The following is a 26,853-nucleotide window of genomic DNA, read 5'->3' as shown; positions in this document are numbered from 1 at the left end:
AAATTCTGCTACATGTATATAACTGAGTTGTTACATTTTTACGCTACTGTATACTTTTACCCCCCTCCCTTCCAGAGTGATTTGTTGTAATTCGCTCCGGGTGCACTTACTTTGCAGGATAAGACTTAAAAACCTACCATGCACGCAAAAAATTCAATTAATTTTCATCATTTAAAGTGGACCTATCATGCTATATTTGAATAATATAGTGTAGGACCATACCTATATAAGGCATATTTATACTTTTTATTTTTCTAAATACCAAACAGATTATGCATTTTAGCCATTCCTCGTTTCACTCAATTTAACACTGTCTTTTCATGGGCTGATTCTGTGAGAACAGCACCATCTACAGGCCTGGCATATGTACTACAGCGTCTCCAGCGCTTTCGAACGGCAATGTCCGTGGCTGTCTCCTCCTGATTGGTGGAGTTGGCCCAATAGCCGTAGCGCCACTTCTGTGACGTCATAGAAGTGTTCAAATCTGGATCCGTCTGTATCAGATCCGTTGCAGCCCCTTTTTAAGAGATTTGGGTATGGAGGAAAATAGAGAGGGTTGTGTTTTCTGACACTTGGTGAGTTCCCTGGAACACCGGGGACACATATTCATGTTTAAAAGACGTACAAAAGTGCTTTTTGCATGATAGGTCACCTTTAAATTTGCTCCACCATGACCAACTATTATTAAATCCCTTTCATTCAAATCCAGTGGAATCAAACCTTTATTATACATTACTAGATAGAGTAGTTTTTTTTATAGTGCTATAGTATTTATTTCAACAGATTGTGTTTTGTCATTCTTTCGTTTTTATTTTTATGTTTTCCTGGAAAGGTTTAGTCTGCTGTCTTGCAATGAAGTAATTTAAAAAAACAAAAATAATGGGAGAGGCTGGTTATATACAGTATTTCTTTACTGTCAACAAATCTCCTAAAAAAAAAAAAAAGAATCCAAGGACTGCAGCAGATAATACTTTCCCTTCCTGAGTGTGGCATTCAGCCCCAAGCCATTTTGTTCCAATAGAAGATGTAGATCTTTAAACACGGTTCACAAAAATATATATTCAGAAAAACATGTTTTCTAAAATCGTTCATTGTACATTTTGACAAACAACACTTCAACAAGAATACGTAGTGTATCCATTTGGGAGGATTTTGATCCTTTTACAAGATCTGCTGGCAGTAAAATAAAAACATAGAATGCAGCTAACCTTATTCTTAAATCCTTTAGTCATGAGAATGCCATGTTAGGAAATTATAAATTGTCCCATATGCAGTTCCAGTTACTTTACAGATATTGAATGTGTCTAAAAGTCATGAAATGTCTTTGCAAGGGCAGAGCTAAAGGTTGAGTTTAGCAGGCCGGCAGCCATCGATAGTCCCTGTGGGGATAGAGTGCCAGAACAGTATTTTAGCCTCTCGAAGGAGGAGTGCTGAAATACAATCCCTTCTGCTGCTTAGTTCCTAACAAAGGACGTGGTCAAGGGAAACATGGTTATTGATCCTCGCTCAGCACTGAGAAGTTTAAAACACCTGATTGTGTATGCACATTAAATCTACAGATCTGCAATTGTCACATACAGTAAAGCCTGTCCAACATTTGCTGATGCTTCGATGCAAGAATTGAAGTGATTCACAGAGAGGGGGAAGCGGTGCCCTGTGATGCTGCAATAGCTGATGTTATCTGTCATTTTCCTCATCAAGGACAATGCTGCTGAGGAGTTCAATGGACCTGTAACCGTGATAACACAGAGGAGCAGAGATAGATTTGTGCGTTGAGTACTACAGAGTAAAATCCCACGACTGTATCTGAAACACGCTAAAGTCAATACATATTGCAAAATCAATACAGACTTCTGATTGCATGTATGCATTGTTTCCTTCTATACGAGTTGGACATTTTTTTCATAGTGTGCAATTCCAGTTTACCCTTGCTCAATTGACTTTTTCCAATGTCTTTATCTGTTGGCTTGTTTTTCTATGATTTCAAGTCTTTATTGTCCTTAAGATGTCCTTGAGGTAAAATAAACTGATTATTAAGGCTGTAAAAAAACAGCAATACCATTTCCCTTCCATAATAAGCTTTATCTTCAAGCTACAAAAAAAAATAATCTAGCTGAGTGCATTAAAATTCTATGTTAGGGATAATTTGTTATATTACTAATGGGTTTTGGAATATGTGCCTGATATTTGAAGCTTTATTTGAAGAAAGTGCCAGACTGTTCTGCTTAAAGGGTCCATTCTTTACTGTGTGTCCAATATGAGTTTGAATAAGATTCACTTGTTCATTTAAAGCCATTTGATGAACTGCTCGTTGTAGGGCTGCACGATATTGAAAAAAACTGACATTGCGATATTTTCTTCCCCGGTGATATATATTGCGTTTTTTTTAAAACTATATTTAACTGGATGAAGGATTTTAGTCACAGTCGTCTGGATCTTAACTGGTAGACTCATCATACCTTAAGTCATGACTCATGATCCAACATGTCATGATAATGCATGTTGCTTACCCTCAAATAAGTGGGTTCATCTGTGAATGAAGAAGAGAAGAACCTTTTTGTATCCAAAATAGTTCCAGATGGCAGATGTTGCTTTTCTTTTTGGAAATAAATCTTCATTCTCGCCGGTATTGTCCTCCTGTGCCTCGCAAATTTTTTACCGGTGTTTTGATGGTCTGCAAACATGCGAGGCGGGGCCTGCTGTGATCTGATCAAGAATGATTGTGATTGGTGGTTTGCTGTGCATGCAGAGCCTGCATGTCACTCACTCAAGTACCCCTGACATGAGAGCCGCGCACGTTTTCCTTTCTAGCAAGCAGAAAAATAATTGTAACATGACGTGTTTGAGTTAATTTACCTACTTAATATCGACAACATCCTAAAAAAAAGGAAAAAAAAAAAGAAAAGATTAATACAAAAAAGTAATAAAATCACACGTCCCTGCGATGTGAATATCGCGCATGCGCATATCGCGGTTATCGCCATGACACGATATATCGTTCAGCCGTAGCTCTTTGTATAAGTGAACAATGTTTTAGCATTATCGTTGCAATATTAAACAGGCCACCTGGAACATTTCATAACTCATGTGGTAATAAGGGAAACATCTAAAATATATATTTCAATATATCAAACATCATGTTCCAAATAAATGTTCTCCAGAAATACAGACTCTGCTACTATGGCAAATCATGACCCACCCTACTCTGCCTCTGATGGCTTAACATGGATGACTTCAAAGGCAGTTGTAATGGCTTTGAATGCATAATACCAGTCAAAAGCATAAAAGAGAAGCAGTTTGCACGGTTTAAAAACACGTGTTTATTCTAATGCGTGTTTGTTTTTGTTACAGAGGGCAGGGAGGTGAAGGTGGGAGAATACAACGCCATTGCTGATGTGCTTGACCTCATCAACAACTCTATAAGGTTCCAAGGTATGAAGAAGGCTGAATATCTGTGTGTTTACGCTTTTGTGTGTGACTCAGGGACGGAAAACTCACTGAAGAAGAAAACTGTGTCCTGATGCATCTAACGTGTGTTTATATATATGTTAAAGGCCCATCACTTACCACCTCGGCTCTCTCATCTGTCCTTCACCTGCTCCCTCCAGCAAACACACTCAGACACACTCCGACACGACCACCACTCAGTCTCTCCTTCACTCTCAACTTTCATCCGCCAGCTAAATTATTTACTCGTCCATTTTTCAGCCATCCCGCGTTTGCTTGTGTTGACATACTTTATAATTTGTTCGATCCCCCTGGCTATTGCCCCCCGCCCCCCCCTCCCCTCACCACTCTCCTACTTCTCCATCTTCTCGTCCACATAAAGAAACACTAGGACAGTAACATCTGAGACGCTTGTTTCCACTTCCCTGACCACAGTAAGTGGAGCTGTGTAAGATGATGCCAGTGCGATCGATCGGCACACTGGTGGGAGAAAAATAGAGCAAAAGATAAGAAAGTGCAGTGTCTAACCGCAATAACTTGACTGTGGTGCATTGAGATACATGCACTCAACGGGGGGAAACCGAGGACCAGGAAATTGGTCTCAAAGAGCTGGAGGTCTGCTCCGTTGACACTTTTTTGTGGTTGAAGAGAAACAATTATGTACGAAGGGAGTAACCTAAATGGAAACATATCTAGAAAACCACTTTTGTACTAATACTCTGGAATTGTAGACATGATGATATACCATGAAACATTTGAGATGATTTAGACCAGGGGTGTCCAAAATGCGGCCTGCGGACCATTTTGAATCGGCCCTCAGCAAATAAAAAATGTATAATGACTTAAATAAAATAAACATCTGCTTGTCTTATATTGTACTTCTTAAATATATATGTTCAAATTTATTACACAGTATTCATGTGTTAATAAACCCACTTTTCAAAATTAAATTCAGTCAATTCAAGTTGAAAACATGTTCTAAGAAATCTAAGTTGATAAGAAAAAAGCACAATAACAAATGTACATAACAACCTTGAAACATACCCTTCATATTTCCTCTTATTATAAGGAATCTGAAGCTTCTGTTTTAAGGAATGAGCTGCTAACAAAATTAATGAAACCATGGAGAGCTGTGATTTAGGCAGTTTCTTTTCAAGTGTAAAGAATAATTGACATACATTGGATTGATTTTTCCGTCTTCCAACTGAACTTATGAGGCAATATACGAGTGACCCAGCCCTTCGTATGTTTTTCTGTATGTGGCCCTCGGTGAAAAAAGTTTGGACACCCCTGATTTAGACTCACACATTTTTTGAAGATGGCCTTTTAACAACATCTTTTTAAAATCCCTTCCTTTCCTGTTAGGCGTGGAGCCTCCCAAGGACCGTACGTTTGTGCGTTTGCAGCGGCGCCACATCAACGTGCCGCTCTACAGCATCCTGTCCACCATCACTATACTGGGCATGCTCATGGCGGGGGCCTTCCTGTTCTTCAACATCAAGAACCGCAACCACAGGTGAGCACTCGCCATTGATGGAGCACGGCTTTGTGAGGAGGAGGAGGAGGAGGATGGAGGGAGGGGTAGGATGAAGGCTAGCTTGTGAGGGTGAAATAGATCAAAGTACAGTCCAGCGATAAGGTAAATGAGGTAAAGAGAAAGAAGAGAGATTTAATGGTAATAAAGTGAAATAATGATGATTAACCTTAAACTGTCTGCAGGCCCATTATCATTCTCTCATCCACAGATAAATTATATTTTAATCTATTCTGATATAATCTTCTCTTCCAGACTAATCAAGATGTCCAGTCCCTACATGAACAACCTGATCATCCTCGGAGGAATGCTCTCCTACGCCTCCATCTTCCTGTTCGGTCTGGATGGAGGTTTCGTCTCTGACAAAGAGTTTGAGACCCTCTGCACTGTGAGTTAGCCCAACACTTTACTAAAACATAAAATAAGGAAGTTAGGGTTGACTCTCCGTAATTACAATAGCTGAAATGTGGAGAATCCTATTATAAAATGTGACTAACTCAAAGAGATAACTGATTGAATCTCTCCCGCTCTCTATATGGGACACATTAAGTGTCTCCCTCCCAGGTAGCATTACTATGTGACTATGTAGATGCTGGATTAATTAAAGAGTTTTGATTACAGTGATAAGCGGTTTCCACTGAGATGCCACTCCCCCCACACACACAGAGAGTAACACAAACATGCACACCAGCGTAATGTTAGGCAGGGCACGTCTCCAGCTGCCACCACCTGGCTGAAGCTTTGCTGCAGAGCCGATACAGAGCGTGTCACTTCAGACGCGCTGCAGAGGACCACAGAGGTTGATCCATTCACCACCAATCAATACGTGCTGGTCTCCCTGAGAATAGATGGTGTAATTGTTTTTTTCTGTCTTCTTTACCCAGAGAATTGTCCCTGCTCGGCTTTATTATTTATTTAGAGAATGGCAGGTGAAGAGAGCCAGGTGTAAATGTGTGAAGGGTTTAAAGTATGTGTGGTGCAGAAGGGGCTCACACACACACACATAAAAACAAACAGGGACACATGCAGCAGTCAAACACACCCAGTATACATGCTGTAGCTATTTTAGCAGTTCAAAGACTTTTTTCCAATTCTAAGCTTTGAAAACACGTCAGCAGTGTCCCTTGTGCTAAAGCAGTAAAAGGTCTACTTTTTGTTTCTCATTAAGATGAAATGCTCTCAGGAGTGGGACAGCTGGTCCAGGACGCTCTCCCACAGCTCAACACCGGGAAAATAAAAATAAATCTGACAGCTTCTTATTTTTAGAACACTTTACAATGCTATTTTGAATTCACTTCTTCAGAGAAATGCAAATACCTCTCAGATGAGATTTAGTTTTAAGCCTTGATCAACACTTTAAGACATCCCATGATTATGTGTGTTTCTGCTGTTCTTATAGGTGCGCACATGGATCCTCATCGTCGGATACACGACAGCTTTTGGCGCCATGTTTGCCAAGACGTGGAGGGTGCACGCCATTTTCAAGAATGTGAAGATGAAGAAGAAGGTATTGAATTATATATAATATTATATAATGAACTCAGAGAAATGTTATTTATAGCAGTAACGCAGCGCCCACACGGCGGCGTGCGTTGAAGCTTGCCGGTGGGCGTGTCTGAAACTCGACCAACAACCAATCACATGAATCTCCCGCCCCGGACACACAAGCACCCGGTTTGATTGGCTAGAGCTTGTACTGGCATATGATTTAATTGGCTGACGCCTCTGTCGAAGCTTCAAAAGTAGAACTTTTCTCAACTTTTGAAGCGAGCAACGCGAAGCGACGGAACCACAATGCAGTTCGGCAAAGCGTGACGTCACCCCATTCAAAGTGAATGGGGAGAAGCGTGGAAGCTTCAACGCACGCCGCCGTGTGGACGGGCCGTAAGATTTGATTATATTAAATTTGACTGTTTAAATTACACGGCATAAATATTAGTACTTTCATGAGAAATGGGCTACTCCCCAAACAAGCTGTCTACGTTTAATGCTACTACTGGTACATACATGCTAATACTGAAGAAATCTGTTTCTGAACCGTTTATACTTCAATTATTCATCTGTTGGAAAGGATAATTACTTGGTCATATAACACGTAGACATGTCTCATCTAGGAAGCTTCACATGCCTTATGGAAGCCCAACACTGGTGTGTGGGTGCTTGTACTCACACTTGTGCTTTTAACAAACGCTGTGAAAGACTGGCAGCCGCTGGCACCTGCTTTTAGAATCTTCCCTGTGAAAAAAAAAATTGATTCAGAAATACAAATGGCTTTTTAAACATCTGACAGAATCTGTTTCACTGGCCTATATATAAACGGGTGTCGAGCTTACTGATTGTTGTAACAGTGCTTGGCCTTTTTATATTTATAGATCTAGCTCTCCCTGTCTATTCATCTCTCTTCCTCTCTCTCTCTCTCTAACCCTCTTGCATGTTGGAGGAAGTGTGGGTGGCCTGCCAGAGAGAGAGAGAGAGAGAGAGAGCAGGAAGAGAGGGAGGAAAGAGGGGTGGAGGGATGCGGGGAAGTAATGGCAGAAGGGAGGGTGGGGAGACAGACGGAGGGAGGCAAAGCAGGGCACAACAAGGGACAAGACAAACAATGTGGCACAAATGGCAAAAGAAAGTAGGTTGAACACTATAACAAGTAAAAAGAGTAAGTTGGAAAAGAGGGCAAAGGATATATGGAGGTACAAATAATCCAGATGACAGGTTAAAAGACAAAGAGTAAAGACGAATCAGCAATCTGGGGGACCCAAGATCATACATTTTTTTCAAATAAAAAAAATGACACATTAGACCTGGCCTTTATAACAGTTATGCTTCTCCCAGCAGTAGCGTAGTCCTTATCCTTCATTTACACAATTACCTCTGCTCAGTTCCCTTTCCCCCTTGCTAACAGAGACAAAACCAATGTTTCTTCAGAAGCAGTATTTACCCTACTGCACACTTCAGCCTTTAAACCTCAAGATGCATTCTCTGTTGGTTCATGGCTGTTTGCAGGACACACACGCATCACACTTCCTCCACACTGATGGAGTGCAGGTGCTTTGGCTTCAGTAGAGTGATAGTTGCTGTCAGGGGAGGGGGAAAGAGCACAAGTGTTAGCCATATTTTTCTTCCAACATAGATGCTGCAACTGCATCCCTCACTGCTTCCCCTGGCCTTCCCTCCACCTTTTCCCTGTGCACTAGGAGATCTCAGATTGTAAATCAGGGCTGTGTTCGATAAGGATTCCACTCGGCGGTCTGCGGTCGGCACTCCTTCACTTCTTAAAGAGCTCAGTGACGAAGACAGTGTTGATCGGGGGGGGGCTGTCAATCAATGTCCTCCCTCTACGAATACAAACCCACCACAGACACAGTCGAACGTACGCACTTTCAAAACCGAACCGTTACCCTCAGGCCTCTGCAGAAGCTATTTGTCAGCCTGCCTATCTCTGTCGTTTGCTGAGTACTCCTTAGTGACATATTGCTGAGTTCACACACAGAGACAGGCATAGGTCAAAGCTAAACAAACACACCAATTAGCTTTTTTATTTTGTTGCTCAACTACTATAACTTACAGGATAATATACATGAAGTTAAGCCTGAACGTGGATTCATGACCCTGAAACTTATACCCATAACTTAAGGTATACTATCAGAGCTTTGAACCCCACCTCATGGAGATTGGATGGATCTTGCTTAGTGGCAGGAATAGAGACACTCATGTTAATGTTTTATTTCTCAGTCCTGTCAGGGTCATGTGCACATTTAACGTTTTTTTCACTCATTTGGTATTTTATGGATCAAAGTCATCAGTAGACATGAAACTGTTCAAACCCAACTGGTATGATGAGTGCTAATATCCCATAGGAAAATAAAACAGTTCATAAGACTATATATAATTTAGAGTCATTAGGTAGTTTGTCTAGCACACTCAGTTGGCAGCGTTTCATTTCAGAGTCGAGCAGATGGTGTTCTAAAGCTTTTGTGTTTGTTTTTAATCCCTTAAATATCACACATCTTGCATGTCTTAGTTACAACTATTTACTTGTTATTATTATTATATAATTATATTATTAGTATTTTCAGCCAGACTTGATCAGAAGTATTTCAAAATAAACAGGATTTTTTATATTGGTGTCCATCTTGGTGTGGAATATTTTTGTCATTGGCCTGAAGCAGCCATTTGTCCTGCTCCGCTTCTATCCTCATCTAAACTATTTGGAAACATTGCAGCATTTCTACCAGGAATGTCTCTCGCCTTGCCCTGCCAGTGTTTGTCAACACCATCAAAAGACACCACATCAAAAACAGCCCCCCTATGCATCTCATCCTGAGCCCACCAGCGGATGGAATCCTGAGTGAGACCACTGTGTTGCATCTGGGCTATGTGATACTCTCCAAACAGCTCAGCCTGTGTTCCCTGACCTTTGCTTTCATCTTCCGTTCCAGACAGTCAAACACTTTTATAAATAAAGATCACAAACAGGTCATGGCTTTCATCCCTCCAAAGTTCACGGTACAAAAGAGGAGCTTCAGTGGTAAACAGCGTTGGCTTTCTGCCATCGTTTTTTGACATGTTGAATGTTTACCAGGGGTTCTTAATCCTTGGCCAACATGTAACACTGTGTTTAAGAGCTTCATCATCCAATGCTGAACCAGGTTTTGGTCTTTTTGGACATTCAGTTTGGCTGGTCCTTCCCATCCTTGTAGGTGGTTAATTGCAGATAAACACATTGTAATCAGTCCCTGATTAGATGTTAGGATGAAACCAGCAGGGCGCTGGGCCCTGAGATGGGATGAGAATCACATAATTACACTGGTCAATAAGAAATGTAGTTTGAAATGGCTCAACAAACACATGCAATTACTAACACAAGCAGGTGTTTGTTGTTGGGCTAATGCAAGCATCTTATCTCCCCCCCCTCCCCTCCAGATCATAAAGGACCAGAAGTTGTTGATCATCGTTGGCGGGATGCTGCTCATCGACTTATGCATCCTCATTTGCTGGCAGATTGTGGACCCGCTTAAGAGGACTGTGGAGGAGTACAGCTTGGAGGTCAGTGTGCATTTGTTTTTCACATCTCATCTAAACTTGCGCTTGATTGCAGTTTTGTTTATGTTGATACATGATTTTCCCCAGCTGGGAGATGCCTGCGTGTTTGGAGTTTAGGCAAACAAAATGTCCGCCTTGGGCTGTATCATGAGCATCTTTGTTGTGCTTGCTATTTTTGGGTCAGGATGTGAGCCATCGCTGCCTCCTGCGCTCGTCCCATGGCCGGACATTTGCCAGCTTGGATGGCAGACTTTGGCAGGACCGGTTGGAAAAGAGGCACTTGGCATCACTTTATCCTTGCTGGAGAGGTGGCATGGTGCGGAGTAGAAATGAACTCTGCTTTCCTGTGATTGGTTAGAGTAGATTATTTGAGGATTATTCTAGCTGTGCACCCAATTGGCTAAAATGAACATACTGTATTTCTGGCATTAGTGGCTGATGATGTGTGAAACGTGTTTTAGGCATGACATATTAGCATATAACCGCCAGTGGTATTAAGGGAATGCAGAGTTTGAATTAGAAAGGCACAACTGCATATGTATTTTTCCCAAAGGATTCATCACTTTAAGTAAAGTGGCAGATTTTTTTGTTATTATTTATAATCATATGTCTTTGATTTTAAATACTATGCAGTATTGCTTCACTGTTTCACTCAACGCTGTCTTTCTGTACAGCTTAAAACTAAGACACAGGGCTAAATGCTTGAGTCAGGAAGATTTTGAGCTGCATAAACAGCTATGAACGTGTTCTTTTTTGTCTTGTTTTTAAGAATCTCTGCTCATGCCGTTAAACAGATGGTTCAGTGTTCCACTGGTTAAGCATAAGAGGCTGAGGAACACATTTCTTACCCAATCTATACAATTACACAAAAAGATGTGCTCGCATTAGGTTGTAATGGTAAAATGGCTTATACAGTAGAGCTGTATAAGGGATACTGTACAATTGGTATTTCAATGTATCCGTGCGTGACACTGAGCTGTATCTGAATATGTTGAAACAAAAAAATTCAAGAGACAACAATAATGTGTTATCTAATTTCATGTTGAGGCTTCGGGTAGGTTTTGCTTTCAAACCTATATAGGTTATATATTCCATTTTTCCCATTATGGGCTAACAAACATGTCAATGTTAATGGAGAGATTATGTTTACTTTACTGTAGCTTCTAACAACGGACAAGCAGGAGCAATTATTCCACTGCAGCCGAGATTAAATCGTGTGTCTTTGAAGACCTCACACTATGGATACTGCCAAGTGGAGACATTTTCCCCAATGAGTTATCTTTTAAGTCCCCTATACATCTTTCTGTAAACTCTTAACTGGCTCCCAGAGACAACTGTCCTCAGAAATCGACTGCATTGGTCTAATTCCACTGAGCCAGAGGTTACGAAAGTGTCACAGCAGTGAATGGCAGAGTCTGATGTTGGATTCTTATGGAGACTTCTTTTGATTGCGTTGAATGGTTTTTCATGTTGTTGCTTGGATGTTGCCATTGTCCTGCGGGAGATGGAAAGGTGGCTAAACCTGTCTCTTGAGTTTGACGTGTTTTCAATTAAATGAGTACCCCATGAAGTGACAAATAGTGCTCATCTGAGAGTTCTGTGAGTAGGTCAGCTTTTCTGAGGTTATTTTTTCTCTTAGTACTTGATGAAAAGATTCCTTTGGGAGATGTCTGAGGAAGAAACTAGTGAAGAGATTAATGATATCTTGCCAGACTTATTTACATTCTCGTGCTCCTTATGGCGTGTTCTGAAGGTATACTTAGCACATTTGTACAACTCTAGACAAAGCCTTATTTCCTTTGTGATGATAGCCACTTATATATTTAAGCCTGCCTAAAGGGTGTAGCAAAGCCTTGCTTAACATATTCGTTTGTGAATGTTGTCAGTGTATGCAGTCAGGTCCTCGTGGAGTATTCTCAGACTCTAAGCCCCCGGCCAGGGGAGAGTTGTGAATATATTACCCACTCAGTGTAGGAGTCTGCGTCCCCCAGGGGTCGAGGATCTGCACGCCTGGGCTGAGGCTCCACATGCCTGCCCAGCCTGCCAGATTTCCTGCACCAGCAGCAGTGGACCCTGGGGCCTCGGCTGTAGGAGAGGCAGCCTGGGGCTCCTCTGGGGCTCCAGGCTTGTCAGGTGGGACCACAAACCATATGGCATCCTAAAAACACGGAAAGTGGGTTAGGCTGAGAGAAGGGAAATAAAAAATGTAGAACTAATTATGGTTATAAACAACATAAGGCAATTTATGGAGAAAACACTTTTTGTAAAGTTAGGCCACTTTTTGGACATTATCGCTGTATTAAATAACAAAACCTCATTCATTTCAATGAGGCTGCTGCTGAGGTACAGCAAGGGCGACAAACTGGATCATATTTCATTTTCTATCCGCTAGCAACATGCCCACATCAACACACCCCTTGTGTTTTAACACTATCTGTGCTATTTCCATTCTGAAAGCTCACTAGGAATGGGGATTGGTTGAGTGGGTGAGGAATGGGGCCATGTTGGATGCTCTCCATAGAGCCCAGCAGCTAGGGAGACTAGCTCTGTAATTGGCGCGAGGAGAAGGACCATTAGTTACCAAGTTTCCTGTGAGCTCTCACATCATGCTAGGCCTCTCTTCCCCTGTGACTTCCCTGTCTGGGTTTTTTTTCTTCTTCTCTTTCTGTCTGTCTGTCATTGTCGGAATCTCGCCCCCTCCCCGTCCTTTTCCCACTGTGGAGCACTGGGAATAACGTTGGCCTTGGGGTCACAGCGCTGTAACTACCTGCTGTACCCAAGGGTACGCAGTGTGACAACGTGGTATTATTAAACTGTCACTGTCACAGTGCTTGCTAGTCCTCCAGATGTGTTGTTTGAACCCTCACACAAGAGGGTTTCGCTATTATGGACCACGACCAACTAGGGTACTCACACTAGGGTACAGTCTATTCCCTGTGGTGCTGTTGGATACTTCCAAATATTGTAAGTAGTTAAATGGATATAGTTGAGATTGAGTGTTAAAGTATCTTGCTCATGCTGTATTGCCAATAATTACCCAGCAGAAACCATGGACAAAGTAGATACTCTGCATCACCGGGGGTGAACCCACTGCTCTGAATCCAGCAAGCTACACTTAATGAGCTACCATTAGCAAAACTAGGGCATCCCCTTTGCATCCTTTATTAGCATTAACAAGAAGATGAAACTGTGAAGAGACTGACAATAGATCCTTGTGGAATTCTTTATCAAACATGACTGGTTTAATGCCCTCCCAAATAAAAGTAAAGAAAGGCCAGAGATCATGTAGGGAGTTAAGTCTTTGAGAACCTTAAATGAGAATGGTGTGACCCCAGAGAATCATTTTAATTACACCATGCAGATGATACGCCTTCACCAGAAATGACTTGTGACCTTGACACTGTCCCAGACCTCTTTAAACTAAGCCCGGCCTCTGATCTGCACTTCAATATGCACTGTACATAAGACACAACCTTATACGCTGAATTCAATAAAAATGCTGATAAGATTAAAGTCAACTTGGCCACCATTCTAATTGCAATTCCACTTTCTCCCCCTGATACTTTACACTGTTCCGACCATAAATCCCAGCAGTTCGGGAAATGTTGTGCATATCAGTGTATTTTTTCCCAGAGAGCTTTCTTAGAACAGCAATAACTCCAACTGCTCCGGGGTACGTTGCAGGAATTCTGATGGAAACGTTGGGCTGCAGTGAGCAATTAGATCCATTTTGTGTCACGTTAATAATTGAGCATTTGTTAAGGCCGTGGATGTTTCAGCAGCAGGGTATAGGCTGCTGGTTTCCATTAGATTAAGCATTGCAGTACTGACACATGTTGCAGTGTCAATGTATATAAATGTGTTGAGGCATGAAAGTGTGCATGTATGGTTTATTTCTTAGTCTATTCATCCATTTGACCTTGTTGGTATATTCAAGCCTGTATATACATATGGAGGGTATGTGCCCACTCATGCATGGATACGCTTACGCACGTTTGCCTGTGTGTTTACGTACACATTAACGCCCTTTTTGTTGTCCGGGGCATTGTCTCCTGCATAATGAAGGACAAACTGTCGAGAAAGGATGATTAGCATTCTGGTGGATCCTGCCGCAGACCCCTCTACTCTAGTCTGTCCCCCCCCCCCTTCCACTGTCGTCTTTCCCAGCTCCGCTGCTGCAAGCATCGGCAGGCGGGCAGGCTTATATTGCAGTGTGGCATCACCATGGCAACGGCCATGGTTTCTGACATCCACAACGCAGAGAGCTGCACTGTTGATCCATGAGACTAAAATAGCGTGTCAGGGCACCCGCTATAAGATGGCGACATATGCAGAGAATGTTTTAAACATCTGTATAGACAAACATGCGCTGGGCTCGACAATACGCTGAAATGTACACACATAGATGCGTTATTATTTCTATGCAGAGGTTAAGGAGCTCCAGCAGAGGTTTCCCTCTGCTCCCCTGCCTCAGCTGTCCCCACCTGAACGCAGTAAGGCAAGGAGTGAGAGAAAGAGAAAGAGAGGGAGGGAGAAGGGGAGTTTTAGGAAAGTGCTTCAGCATTTGTTCCCAGTATCGTATCGCTGCAGTAGCAAGCCAATGCATGATGTCCGTCTTTTTGAGCTGATGGTGAAATGTTGGCTTTAGAAGCCATAGTTTAACTGAGGGATGAAAACCCATCTTGAATGGAAATGCTAAGATCGGTTTTCTAACATTTAATCCCCTCTCTTTTATTTACTGTGTTTTCTTTTGCTTATTTGCTTACTGTCCCTCTCTCTCTTTCTTTGCTCTGCCCCCATTGCCATCTTTTCATTTAATTTCCGCTGTCCCTCTGTGTGACGTTCCTCCATCACCGGCTCCTATCTTGCTCTATCCTTCTCCTGCTTCTCCTCATTTGGCCAGCTCATACCACAAGGGAGAGCCCTGAAAAAGCTGAGAAAAATCTAAAGCAAGGTTGTGACAGCAGTGCCGGTCAAGATTTAGGCTGACCTGAAACTTTTTCTTTCCATTTTATTCCTTCTCTTTCTCACTTTATGCTAACCTGGTGTTTCTTTTCTTCACACTAACCTGTTTTCTCTTAATTCAACATCTCTGGCTCTTATCAATTTTCAGTTTTTAATGGCACCCCTTCAAAGGGACGGATAGAAACCTAGTCGTGTCTTCAGTTCAGCCAAGGTTGGGAGCTCGGAGGGTAAGTTAGGGGAAATGGCAAGTGCGGCCAAAGGGGCTGAGACCTGTGCCAGAAAAGTTCCTCTAGCAGGACAGATGACGAGTGTGTCTGACAGCGAGTGTCCTCCACTGGGACTCTATGTGGGTCGAGTTCAGCAGACAGCATGTACAGAGGTCAGAGATGATACCAAAGAACTTTTACCAATTGTTTTTGTATGTTATTGCATGTTTACAGCAACATTTATGTACCTTTAAATTACTTTTATCACTTTTATTTATTTTAAGCCACTGGCTTTACTCAGCTGTCGGACATTTTATTTTGGGAACCTCTTCAGGTGTTCATGAGCTTTTGGGAGAATATTGCTAAGACTTAACAGCAACATATATAATAAAAATATACCAAATGAACATTGACCCTTTTTCTAGCTTTCGCTTTGCTTGCGCTTTGAATCTCCTACAAAACAGCTTGTAGTTTTTCTATCTCAGATGTTGGTATATCCTCCAAGCACCTCAATGCACCGAATGTTTGAAAACACTGCATTATTACAATGAAATGATAATGCAATTATGACACAACTTAATAAGCCCCAGTCTGTATTCATGCATTTTAATGTGTAGCTCGACAGAAAAACCTATGAAAAGTTTCTGGAGTCGATGCTTGAGGTAAAAAAACAAAACTTGGCATTAAGAAATTAAAGCCATAAATAGAAAGTGATCCAAGGGCTCCTGTGGATGGCTCAACTTTAGGCGAAGAACTTGAGCAAGGGTCGTCAAATGTTCCGCACTGCAGGTTTAAAGACACAACAACTTAATTGTTAGGCTAAATGGAAATTAAGTGAAACTCGTGACTGCAGATTGGTGAGGAAAATACATTGGTATGCCTTGAAGATGCTCAACAGTAAAGTAAATTCCATGTGATTGTAGTGTTCTTGCACATTAAATGCATACACTCCTGTATAATCCTTTTATCACTGCAGTTATACACACACACACACACACACACACACACACACACACACACACACACACACACACACACACACACACGGTGTTGTGCCCCCCCCCTCCTCCTGCACTCTCTCACAGGTCCCAGTCAACTGTTGATTGTGTGAATGCCGTCTGAAGGACACGATACTCAGCCTGCTCTGTGAAAGCAGGCGGAGAGGATAGTCCTGTTTACATTTTATTAAATCCAATTGGCTTTTCATTCTCAAAACTATGATGTATGTAAATTAATACATAGATGGTATTCTATGGAAAATAAATACATATACATTTACTTCACCCCAGTGTTTTCCCTTAGATTTGTGTAGACTATAAGCAAGGTCTGAATTGAGTTACGCAGAGATTTATCCAAGACTAATCATATTCCCACTGCCGTAGACAAATTGTGATATGACTTAAACTGAGAATTATAAAGAATGTATTTCATAGAATAAAATTGAATAGAATAAAATGTCATTTGTATAATTATTCCTGCAGCAACTACAGTGCTAAGATGAGCTTCCAGGCTTCTCTGTTAGCATTGAGTAAACCTCTGGCTGGGATCGATGCCCTTTCAAAGTAAACTGGGTCATTAAGGGATAACTACCACCCACCTAGGCCTTTTCTCATCGACCACCTCTACAAGAAAAAAGGGAGAAAGTGAGGGAGAGAACAAAAGGGGGCCGGCACAAAGAGCTCACACATTCTTAGTAATTTGTATGGCTGCATGAGCGTCTCACAGCTTGTCTTTCCCAAAAGTGTGGTCAGGCATTGTTGCTGTTATATTAGGGTATTGTTACTACATGTGTTGCATTATCAGACTGCATCAAGTTCTAGTGTTGTTGTGAATGCAAAACATGTGTCTCTACTGGAGGTAATTGCATTGTTAACCACACTCTCCTAATCTAGAAAAGCCCATCAATAGGGGGCTCATTTCTAATTATCTTGACGATATGACACCTCACCACCGCCTCAATATTACAACTTCAAATTAGAAACCAAGATCAGACTCTTTAGCAATCGTATTTCTTCAAAGACATTTCCTCCCATGTTGTGCAGGGTTCTACTTTGTGTTGGGCTCAGAGCAGCATGGTGCTCTGATGCTGGCCTCTCCTCCAAGGTAGTCTAAATAAGTGTGTCGCAGGTTGTACCTTCAGGGATACGCTTCTGTTTATAGTCTTGCCCACTTTTACATTGCCCAGTGAATACTACTCACGACTACGACCACACTTGAAAGGACACAAAACTCAACCCATAACGAGTGCTGCATTGCGAAATGATGAAAATAGAAGCTGGATGTGTTGTTATCTGTACTTTGTTGCTAACAGCTGTAAAGATTATGCATTATGTTACACATAAGAATTATTTTTCAAGAGTTTGAATTGTGTTAATTTCAAATTCAGTCATTTCTTCAGTGCAGAGATCAAGCTTTATAACAACCAGGTTAGACAGAATTCAAATCCAATTCAAAATGATTTCCTTAGCAGCAGATCAACTAGGGGAAATAATCTTTCTTTGTTATTTCTTCGTAAGAAGTACACATATGGTTGAGGGAACCGTCACATCAAAGCACCTAGACAATTTGAGACACCTCGTTCTAGAAATGGCCACTTCAAATCAGTTCAATACAGATTGTTAAAATAATTTGCTGATGGTCAGGATTGTGAAAGTCTGTTTTGTTTTTTTCTCTCTCTATCTAAGCCTCTATCTATTTTGGGAGGGAAAGATAAAGCCAACCTGTATTACTAGCCATGTCAACACAGGATTCAGTTTACACAGGGTTCTATCATTTTGGAGATTATTTACCCAGTGTGTTTCTTGCGATGCTCCGGCGCTGCTCTGGTATTTGTCTTGTGAGGGACAACAGTGTTGGGTTTGTGTAAGCTCACAGCGTTAACAGGGAATCATGCAAGAAAGCACTCTGCAGACTGATTCAGAGGTGCACTGTTCATTGACACTCAAGCTGGTAAATTGGACATGTGGTTGTGCATGGCTGAGCCTGTTCAAGAGAATCTGTGAAAAATAGAATTGGGTGGCATTTCTTACTTTCTCTCCATCTGTATGTGCTGTGTGATTTCTCTCTCCCTCCCTCTTTGATTTCACCTCCGTGTATATCTCTCTTCCTCTCTTTCTCTAAATTACCCTCGACCTCCACCTGCACCTCTCTTGTTCTCTCCTCTCACTTTTTGCCCGGCCCTCTTTTCCCTGCTCCTCTCCAACAGCTGCCCTGAGCTGCAGTTGCTAGGCAACAGCTGATTGAGCATGAGGGGTATGCAATTGACCAATTAGAAGTCTTCCAAATGAAAAGTGGTGTCAACTGAGTTCTCACTGTTATAGCTAAGGCTTTATCCAGTGTACAGGTACACTGTGAGTGGACACTGGATACTGTAGTGTGTATTTATATGTATATCACACACACACACACACACACACACACACACACACACACACACACACACACACACACACACACACACACACACACACACACACACACACACACACACACACACACACACACACACACACACACACACACACACACATACACACTGTCTGCAGAACATTTTGCCATTATAATATCTTGTGTTGCTTGTATCTCACTCAAACAAACATAAACTTTGCCATGCTTTCCAGCTTCCCCTTCTTTCTTTAATTTGTATGAATAAAATGCCATCTAGCTTTCTGTTCTCCCCGTTCCTTTGCTTCCTGTCTCTTCTCACATTTCTTCCTTCCGTTCATTTAGCCTCTTACACTCTTTCCATCTTCCTCCCTCCCTTTTTCTCTCTTCCATACCAGAGACACCCTCCATCAGTGACCAGACACATCCATCAATGTTCCCCCTCCTCTGCTCATCCACAGCCCTGAGGATTCCATTATGGCTCAATAGCACACACACACACACACACACACACACACACACACACACACACACACACACACACACACACACACACACACACACACACACACACACACACACACACACACACACACACACACACACACACACACACACACACACACACACACACACACACACACACACACACACACACACACACACACACACACACAGGAAAGGCAGCTCTATCTCATCTGGCCACGGGCAGAGACATGATTAGTTAGAGACTCTAGATAGTAATGCAGCTCTTCATGATGGCAATGATTCTGTATGTGATGATGATGATAACGATGATGATGATGATGGTGGTGGTGGTCCCAGAGGCAGTGAGGTGATGATGAGGTACACTTAGACACACATTTTTTCACAATTGTTCATCCCCTCCATCCGTTTGACCATCATTAACCTTGTTATCATTCACAAAGCCGTTTGTCTGGATAAGAAAGTATGAGTCAGCAACCCTTGAACTCGAACGTTAGCCCGACCAAATACCCAATCAACTTATTCCTAACAAGTGCTTCTCCCTGAGCAGCCCTGCAGCTCATTGGGGATTTATTTGATTATTTTCATTTAACCTTCTTTCAAATATTCTGTATTACAGTATTTCTTGAATCTCTTTCTTTATGGAACAATGAAGGATATCTCACTGCTATGATATCCTTCAATGGGCTAAAATAACACTTTTAGAAAGAAAGAAACTAGAACAAGAACACGTTTCAGGCTATATAAGAACATTACATTATCCACAATAAAAATGTTAACCTCATTAGAATTTTCACCTTTCTTAAAGCACGTATATAAGCTTCTTGGCTCAGAAGGCTATGTGACACTAAACAGGAACAGGCGTTACCAATGTCTATAAAAAAGGAACGACATTTTCTTAAAAGGTTAAGGCACTCTTTGTTGAAGAACAAAAGTTGCAGAAACTATTTAAGCTACTTTATCGTAATGGCAAACATAAAACTACAGAACAAAATCCAGTGTTTAATCCTGTAGCATCTATGATTAAGGCTTTTTAAAAGCACCGTGCACCGACATTTGGAGTACTTTCTCTACTTATTTGGAACAACCACCTACCACAGCCCTTATTGCAGCCTCACCCCGCGCTGACAGCATGAAACAGAATAGGAAGACCAACCAATAGTTGTCACTAGTGCTGGGCCAAGCATACTATATGACATTTGCTGGCTTGCCATGCAGCACTTGGCCAAGCTGAGAGTTATGCTGCCAGAGATTGAACCAGCTGGAGGATTGCTTTTTATTTTTGCACCACCCAGGAGCCTCGATAATGTGACACCTTGACTTACTTTACTGCTGACTGACTTGGCGCAGATGTGTGTCTTTTACTATAGGAAAGAGTTTTGCACCTTTTGATCGGTAAAAGATACACAGCTAAAGTGTATTAACTGCCTTTTATAGTCATTTCTTACAGAGTTTCTAATCTTCCTTGTATTTGGCAGTGTGCTTGCCGTTCAATCACTGCATTATACCAAAACAACATGAGTAGCTCAGTGATTTCACACTAAACAGCTATTTAATTAAGCTTGTGATTACGTTTAACAAGACATTTTCAACACGCCATGAATGAGCCCAGTGTTGTCTTGTATGTTCAGCTAGAATATGATTTAAATGCCAAACCTCAGTGACAGATTCATAAATAAATGAGCAGATGTGTGAGATGAGGACTATGTTTTTATTTATTTAATCGTTTATTTGGCAGAGACAATGCACAGTAATGAACACTTAAAACATTCAAATGTATCAAGCGTAACAGAGCCAGATTTAGCTTTGAGCTCCTTTCCATCCGCAGTCCCTCACATCGACAGATCTATTTTTTTAAACTTTGATTACTTTCCTTTCACTCACGTCGCATCAACAGTGCACAGCCTCTGCAGAGCTGTGTTCACCTGAAGGACGAAGATGCCCCACTGAGAGACTCTGATGCCTCAATGGCATTGTGTGAGGGGAGGGGTCAATTAGACAAAGGTTAATCACTGATACCACACAGTTTCACACATAGACACATTAAAGCCACTACACTGCTCCTAGGAGTCAGGTATAGGAGACCACCAAGGTCGCCCGGCGATGGGGAGATGAGAGCACTTTGCCTCCGCTTGAACAAAGTCCCAACGCTGCCTCAGCAATATCAGCCCAGGAATACAAATACATTCAGCTAAGTGGAAGAGTTCTTTTACACAAGACCTTGAGCCTTCGGCACACTGCAGACTTTACACTAACAGTACAGAGGGCTGAAGGTAGGAGGACAGAATGATAGGGGACTCAAGGAGACTCGAGGGAGACAGAGAGAGGAGAGGAAGAAAAGCAAGAAGAGAGGTGAAGAAAGGGCAGAGGAAAAAAGAAGGGAGGCCAAGGCTAAAAAGAGAGGGATAGAGAGGAGCCAAAAAAGGAGAAAACTGTCAGCATCCAGCGCCAGCTCTCCCTGCTGGAGTAGAGACGTTAAGAGAGATGAAGCTGAATTTATTTGATGAGAGACAGAGGGGAAGAGGGGAGAATAGTTGGTGTCATGGCTACTTATTATCACACTGCCGAGGGCGACATTGATTAGCACTTGCCACCGGCAGGGAGCCTGTGAGCCAGTGGGACAGGAAGGTCAGATCATTAAACCCAACGCTCTACGCTAGTCTCATTCCTGCCCCAAACACATAGTTGAATCAAACAAACTGTTGTTGTTTGTGTTTGTTCTTACAGGTGTTAAGACATGTTGATATGAGTCTGTGTAGGCGGGGATCTTGTGTTTATGCAAAGTATGCTGTGTATGAAAGAAATAGCACAGAATTTGCCGATAATGGGATGCAAGTATTAAATTACATGATTTAATAGCAGCTATTCTAGAAAGAAAAACATGCTGTGTGGACAGTTGATATGATCAAGCAGTCACTACAGGTGGAAGTGCTCTCATATTTTGGGTGTGTCACACAAATACAATTTATGTCACCCTGAGGGAGATTTCTCCTCTGCAGGTTTACAATTTCACTCAGTTTTCATTTGGTATATGCAGTAAATAATCTGCCGTTCTCTCATCTGCCTGTGATGTTGTGACAGATGTGTTCGGACCGCTCAGAGTGATGTCTGTGTGCGTGGGATCTCACCTCTGTCTAAAAAGCTTCTGTCCTCCTCTTCCAACCTGTGATTTTGTGTCCTGTCATTTCCAAAGTCGACTCTTCAAAGAGCCCAGAGGAGTTATTTTGGCATTGTGAGTGGAGAACGGTGAGATTGAATTTGATCCTTGTGAATTTCTCCGCTTACTTTGATCTTAGCATGCGCCTTTTTTTAAAGCCCGCACACGTTTTGCTGTCAGTGGCAGTTAAAGCATACCTATTGCATAATTCTCTTTCAGTTAAATGGGGCTGCAGGTTATTGGAACAAAACATTTGAGGGGGAAATGGTTCGGATTACGTAGTAATATGATGTGTGGCATCCTTAGTGGATAACAGCCACACAGGATAAATTAGGTACCGGTAAATTAAGCCATCAATACTCAGTAACTTATAGTCTCAGCCTTAAATAACAAAGAGAGATATTTCACTACTGACATTTTTTCTGACCTCTTTTAATAAGCTATTGCTGACAAGATATCTGCACTCAACATCTTTGTAATGCAACTGATAGTTATCATTTTCTAATGTACCAATAAATTTCATTTTTGCGATCCACTTTACGCTCCAGTGAGTAACAGGCTGTCCTTGGGCCAGGTTTCAGCTCTCTCTCATTTCCCCTCCCTCGCTCTCTGTCCCTCGGTGTCTTCAACAACCTCTGCCATCCGGAAACACAAAGAGCACGGCGAGATTATGAGTGTCCTGGATCAATACTCCCAGAAAGTGCATCACGGGACGGGGGTGATATAAACCATATGGCAGTACATGAACTATACCAAGTCTACTGATCTTGGCTATTGCCTCCTTCAAGGCTACATGGCGTATTTTTTAATCTTTAATCTTCCTGAGTTTAATATAGAAGCGGCATCAGGGAGGTGTCCTCATTGAGGTCAGACGCATTTAGCATCTTGCAAAATTAACATCAAAGTTGTTGCCAAAGCTACACATCAAGTGATCCTTGTTGGCATAATCTCTAGGCAAACAAAAAAAGAAGAAGCGCACCATCCCAGCCATCCATCGCTGCTTTATTTAACGTTGCATAATGCTACAACTTAAGCCTGAATGCTTTTGGAATTTCCTTTACTGTGAGCATGTCCCAATGGAATAGAGCAACTGTAGCAGGTTGACAAACACGTACCTGTCATGTGTCAACTCCTTGTTTTATTTCTGTGCTAAATTGTCTGATTGCTTCGCTGTGGCGCATTGCACATTATCAGCTGCAGCGAGACAGGCGCTCTCTGCATGAGATTTGAATAGTGAGATGTGTCACTGCGAGAGAGTGAGAGAGCAGCCACGCAGAAGAGGTGTTAGGAGAAAATAGGAAAAGAGATAGAGCAAGAAGAAGCCATGGCGGACAATAAGAAAATAGCTGGGAGATGATGAGATGGCAGTGAAGAGATCCTGCATGCTCCAAGCACAATCTGCTGATTGACAGTCAGTTTGCCTGTGTGTGTGTGTGTGTGTGTGTGTGTGTGTGTGTGTGTGTGTGTGTGTGTGTGTGTGTGTGTGTGTGTGTGTGTGTGTGTGTGTGTGTGTGTGTGTGTGTGTGTGTGTGTGTGTGTGTGTGTGTGTGTGTGTGTGTGTGTGTGTGTGTGTGTGTGTGTGTGTGCACATTTGCTTATCACCCGCCTATGTAAATGCATTATTTATGTGTGTTTACAGAAGAGGTGTCGTTATCTTTCAGGCATGACACCCACACCCACCCAACGTCACTGACAGCCATCTGTCCGGTAATTAACCTGACTGACACACTGTGCAGCATCGACTGCTTTACTGCCCCTTCACCAAATCACTATGTGTGTGTTTGTATGTGTGCTGTGTTGTCCATGTATACACCTGTCTTTCATTTTCCTAGCCTGCACTTACAGTACATGTGTCTCTGTGATTCAATGTAAGCTTCAGTTCTCCATGAGTGCCTCACTGTGCCCGTGTTCATCATTGTGATGTAATCTGATGCAGAGGTAAAACAATGTTCTTTTAGTGATAGCATCTCTTGTGTGCTGCAACTCTGGCTCTGGATAGTGTTGTGTGACTGAGTGCAAAGAAGGAGCAATATTGGGTTCCATCTGACACCAGCATATACAGTATATTATATACTGTATATATAATGGGCTGAAAACAGTTTCCCTGCAGTTTCAAAAATAGCCATAACAGCAGTGCAGCATTCCTTATGCACTGTGGGAAGTAGTGCATCTGCAGTGAGGTGTCAGGTTGCAAGCACTCATGGAAAAGCTGCATCCTATCTGCATCATCCCATCTTTACAGAATAGTATGTCTTCTTCAGATATATATTTTCTAAATTAGATAGTATCACAGTTAAACAGGTAATATGCTATGGTTCTCTCTTTATTATGCCCTGCAGGCTAATTGAAGGCGCTACACAGGCAGACTCTCTGCTCCATCCTGAATTATAATGACTTCACATGCATCCTTTTTGTAAGCTTAATTCACAACCTCTTCGTACATACAGTATTCATACAGAAAACGATTTTCAGTACATAATTGCATATAAACTTTGCATTCCTTCACAAGACACACTGCTATTGATTTGTGCTCAGATTAAATGTGCTGCCATGTCCTCAGAAGGAGATTCACGTATAGCCTCAAGAGCCTGATTGGATTGGGGGATCGATAAGTTGGCAGAGAAATGGAGAGACAAGAGATGAGAGAGAGCAGGATAGAGAGAGAGAGAGAGAGAGAGAGAGAGAGAGACAGATGTATTCGCTGTTCTTCATTACACCTATATAAGGAAAGAAATGAGAAGTGGCAGTGAGGGAGTAGTAGCATTTTGTTGCAGAGCAGTCCCAACTCAGCCCTAAAGTCATTTGCATTATGCCGCTTACAGCATATCTAATGTGGTTAAGACATTTAAAAAAAGGAGCGCAACCTTAACCAACGGTACAAATATTCAGTGACAAGGGCATGGACATTCCCTAAACAGAGCAAAGAAGGGCTGATGGTTTTATCTGCATTGTGAACTTTTATCTCAGATATAAAAAATGTACTAAGACAGAGGAGCTGAAACTAAAGTGGCCCAACGCCAGAGGAGCTGAGGTGAGCATCACAGAGAGGGACAGGCACCGCTTCAGAGGGCTCATCTGTCTCAGATAGCTGGGTGTAATTAACAAGGCTTTGGTTTTTAATTAATCTGCCTCAATCAGAGAAGAAATTCTATTCTTGCATTTTCGACTAAATTAATTCAAGGACACGCACTCAAACAGCAAAGCCCACAGACTGTGTACTTTCCTTTCTTCCTGTTTTTTCATTTCTTCTTAGGACGCTTGTTCAATTTTCTTTTGTTCTTTCGCTCTTTCTTTCATTCAAAAATAACTCAGATAGGATCTAAATCTGGCAGCATCCCACAATATTTTCCTATGTTTCCAAAATGATTCTCGTCACAACCTTGCCTGCCAGGCGCTGCACCGACCCTGCAGTGCCCTCCAATGGTGGGTCCATGATGATCCCGATGGCCAAACTTAACCAGCTGAGCCCTCAAAAAGAACCACCATCTGACCATCTGACGTTATAATAATCTCTCTGTCACACTGCCAGCTCCATGTGGCCGGGACATCACAGACATTATTACTCTGCTTTCCTGGAGTTTACCCTCTCCCTTATCGTCTTACTCCTCTGTTATCGGTTGATGCTATATTATGAGAAGTTTGATCGATCTGTCTCTGGATATGTACTGTAGGTGTTTTCCCCATCTGTTTGTCTGTCTTTCTATCTTTTCCTTCATTAAAAAGACAGCATGGTCAGAAGCTGATATGTATATGATTCTAAAAAGGTAGTGAGATGTCATAGAATACAGTTTTAAAGAATCAATCCAGTACACATGAGGCACGTTCACACCAAGTACTTTTCCCACAAAGGTTCCTGAAAACTCTTTAGTTCTCATGAACTAAGTACAGATCGCGTTCACACCGGAAATTAGTTCCTGGGGGTGGATTAGGCAAATGAAGCCGCTGACGTCACTTCTTCTTCTTCTGCTTTGGGTTTACTGGCAGGCCGCAAACAACTTCACGGCGTATACTTCCGCCCAAAATCCCTGGCTGGAAGTCCCCGGAGTTCGCTTCTACTGAAGCCTTCCGAGTAAACAGCCAGTACGCCGACTTCTCCTCATCTCCACCGCTCCAATGTTTTATTTTGTGTTGTCATAAGTTAGTCTCTCTGCGTTTCTGCGCTGGGCTAATGCTAATGCTAATAATGCAATGCGAGGATAATAAAATGGCGGCTTCACAAAAGTTTTTGGGAGTTTGACGGGGCGTGCTTGCATTCCGCCCAGCCAATCAGACACAGGAACCTTTTTCTCCCACGAAAGTCCCTGCTCTCTAGCAGGGACTGGAAAGGGGGTACAAAAAGGTTCTCTATAACCAATTTAGTTCCTGGGATTTTTTGGTGTGAACGCAACTAAATCGTAGTTCTTAGGAAGCTTTGTGGGAAAAGTACTTGGTGTGAACGCGCCTATAGAGTTAAGTTAAGTCATTACGAGGAAGTCTACTCTGTAAAAACAGTGTGGTTCATTTTCACAGTAGGTCAGTTAGGAGCTCAAAGTTTTAAAATAATATCCCCGTCAAAATGATCAGAGCTACTGTTTTGAAGATGTAGTATCCATTTATTTATTTTTGGACCTTCAAATACAAAAAAAACAAGGCAC

General features: G+C 42.0%; 1 protein-coding gene across 1 annotated transcript in view; it reads left to right on the top strand.

Annotated features, from left to right (window-relative positions):
• Positions 1–26,853, top strand: part of gabbr2 (gamma-aminobutyric acid (GABA) B receptor, 2) — a 166,655-nt gene that overhangs the window by 110,706 nt on the left and 29,096 nt on the right. The window contains 5 exon segments of the mRNA XM_079655037.1: positions 3,352–3,432; positions 4,813–4,963; positions 5,237–5,369; positions 6,381–6,488; positions 9,902–10,024. Of these exon segments, the coding sequence (XP_079511163.1) occupies positions 3,352–3,432; positions 4,813–4,963; positions 5,237–5,369; positions 6,381–6,488; positions 9,902–10,024 (596 nt within the window).

This window comes from Notothenia rossii (genome assembly GCF_949606895.1).
Source record: "Notothenia rossii genome assembly, chromosome: 10".
NCBI lineage: Eukaryota > Metazoa > Chordata > Actinopteri > Perciformes > Nototheniidae > Notothenia > Notothenia rossii.
The sequence above is the reverse complement of the archived record's forward strand: the minus strand, read 5'-3'. Positions and strand labels throughout refer to the sequence as shown.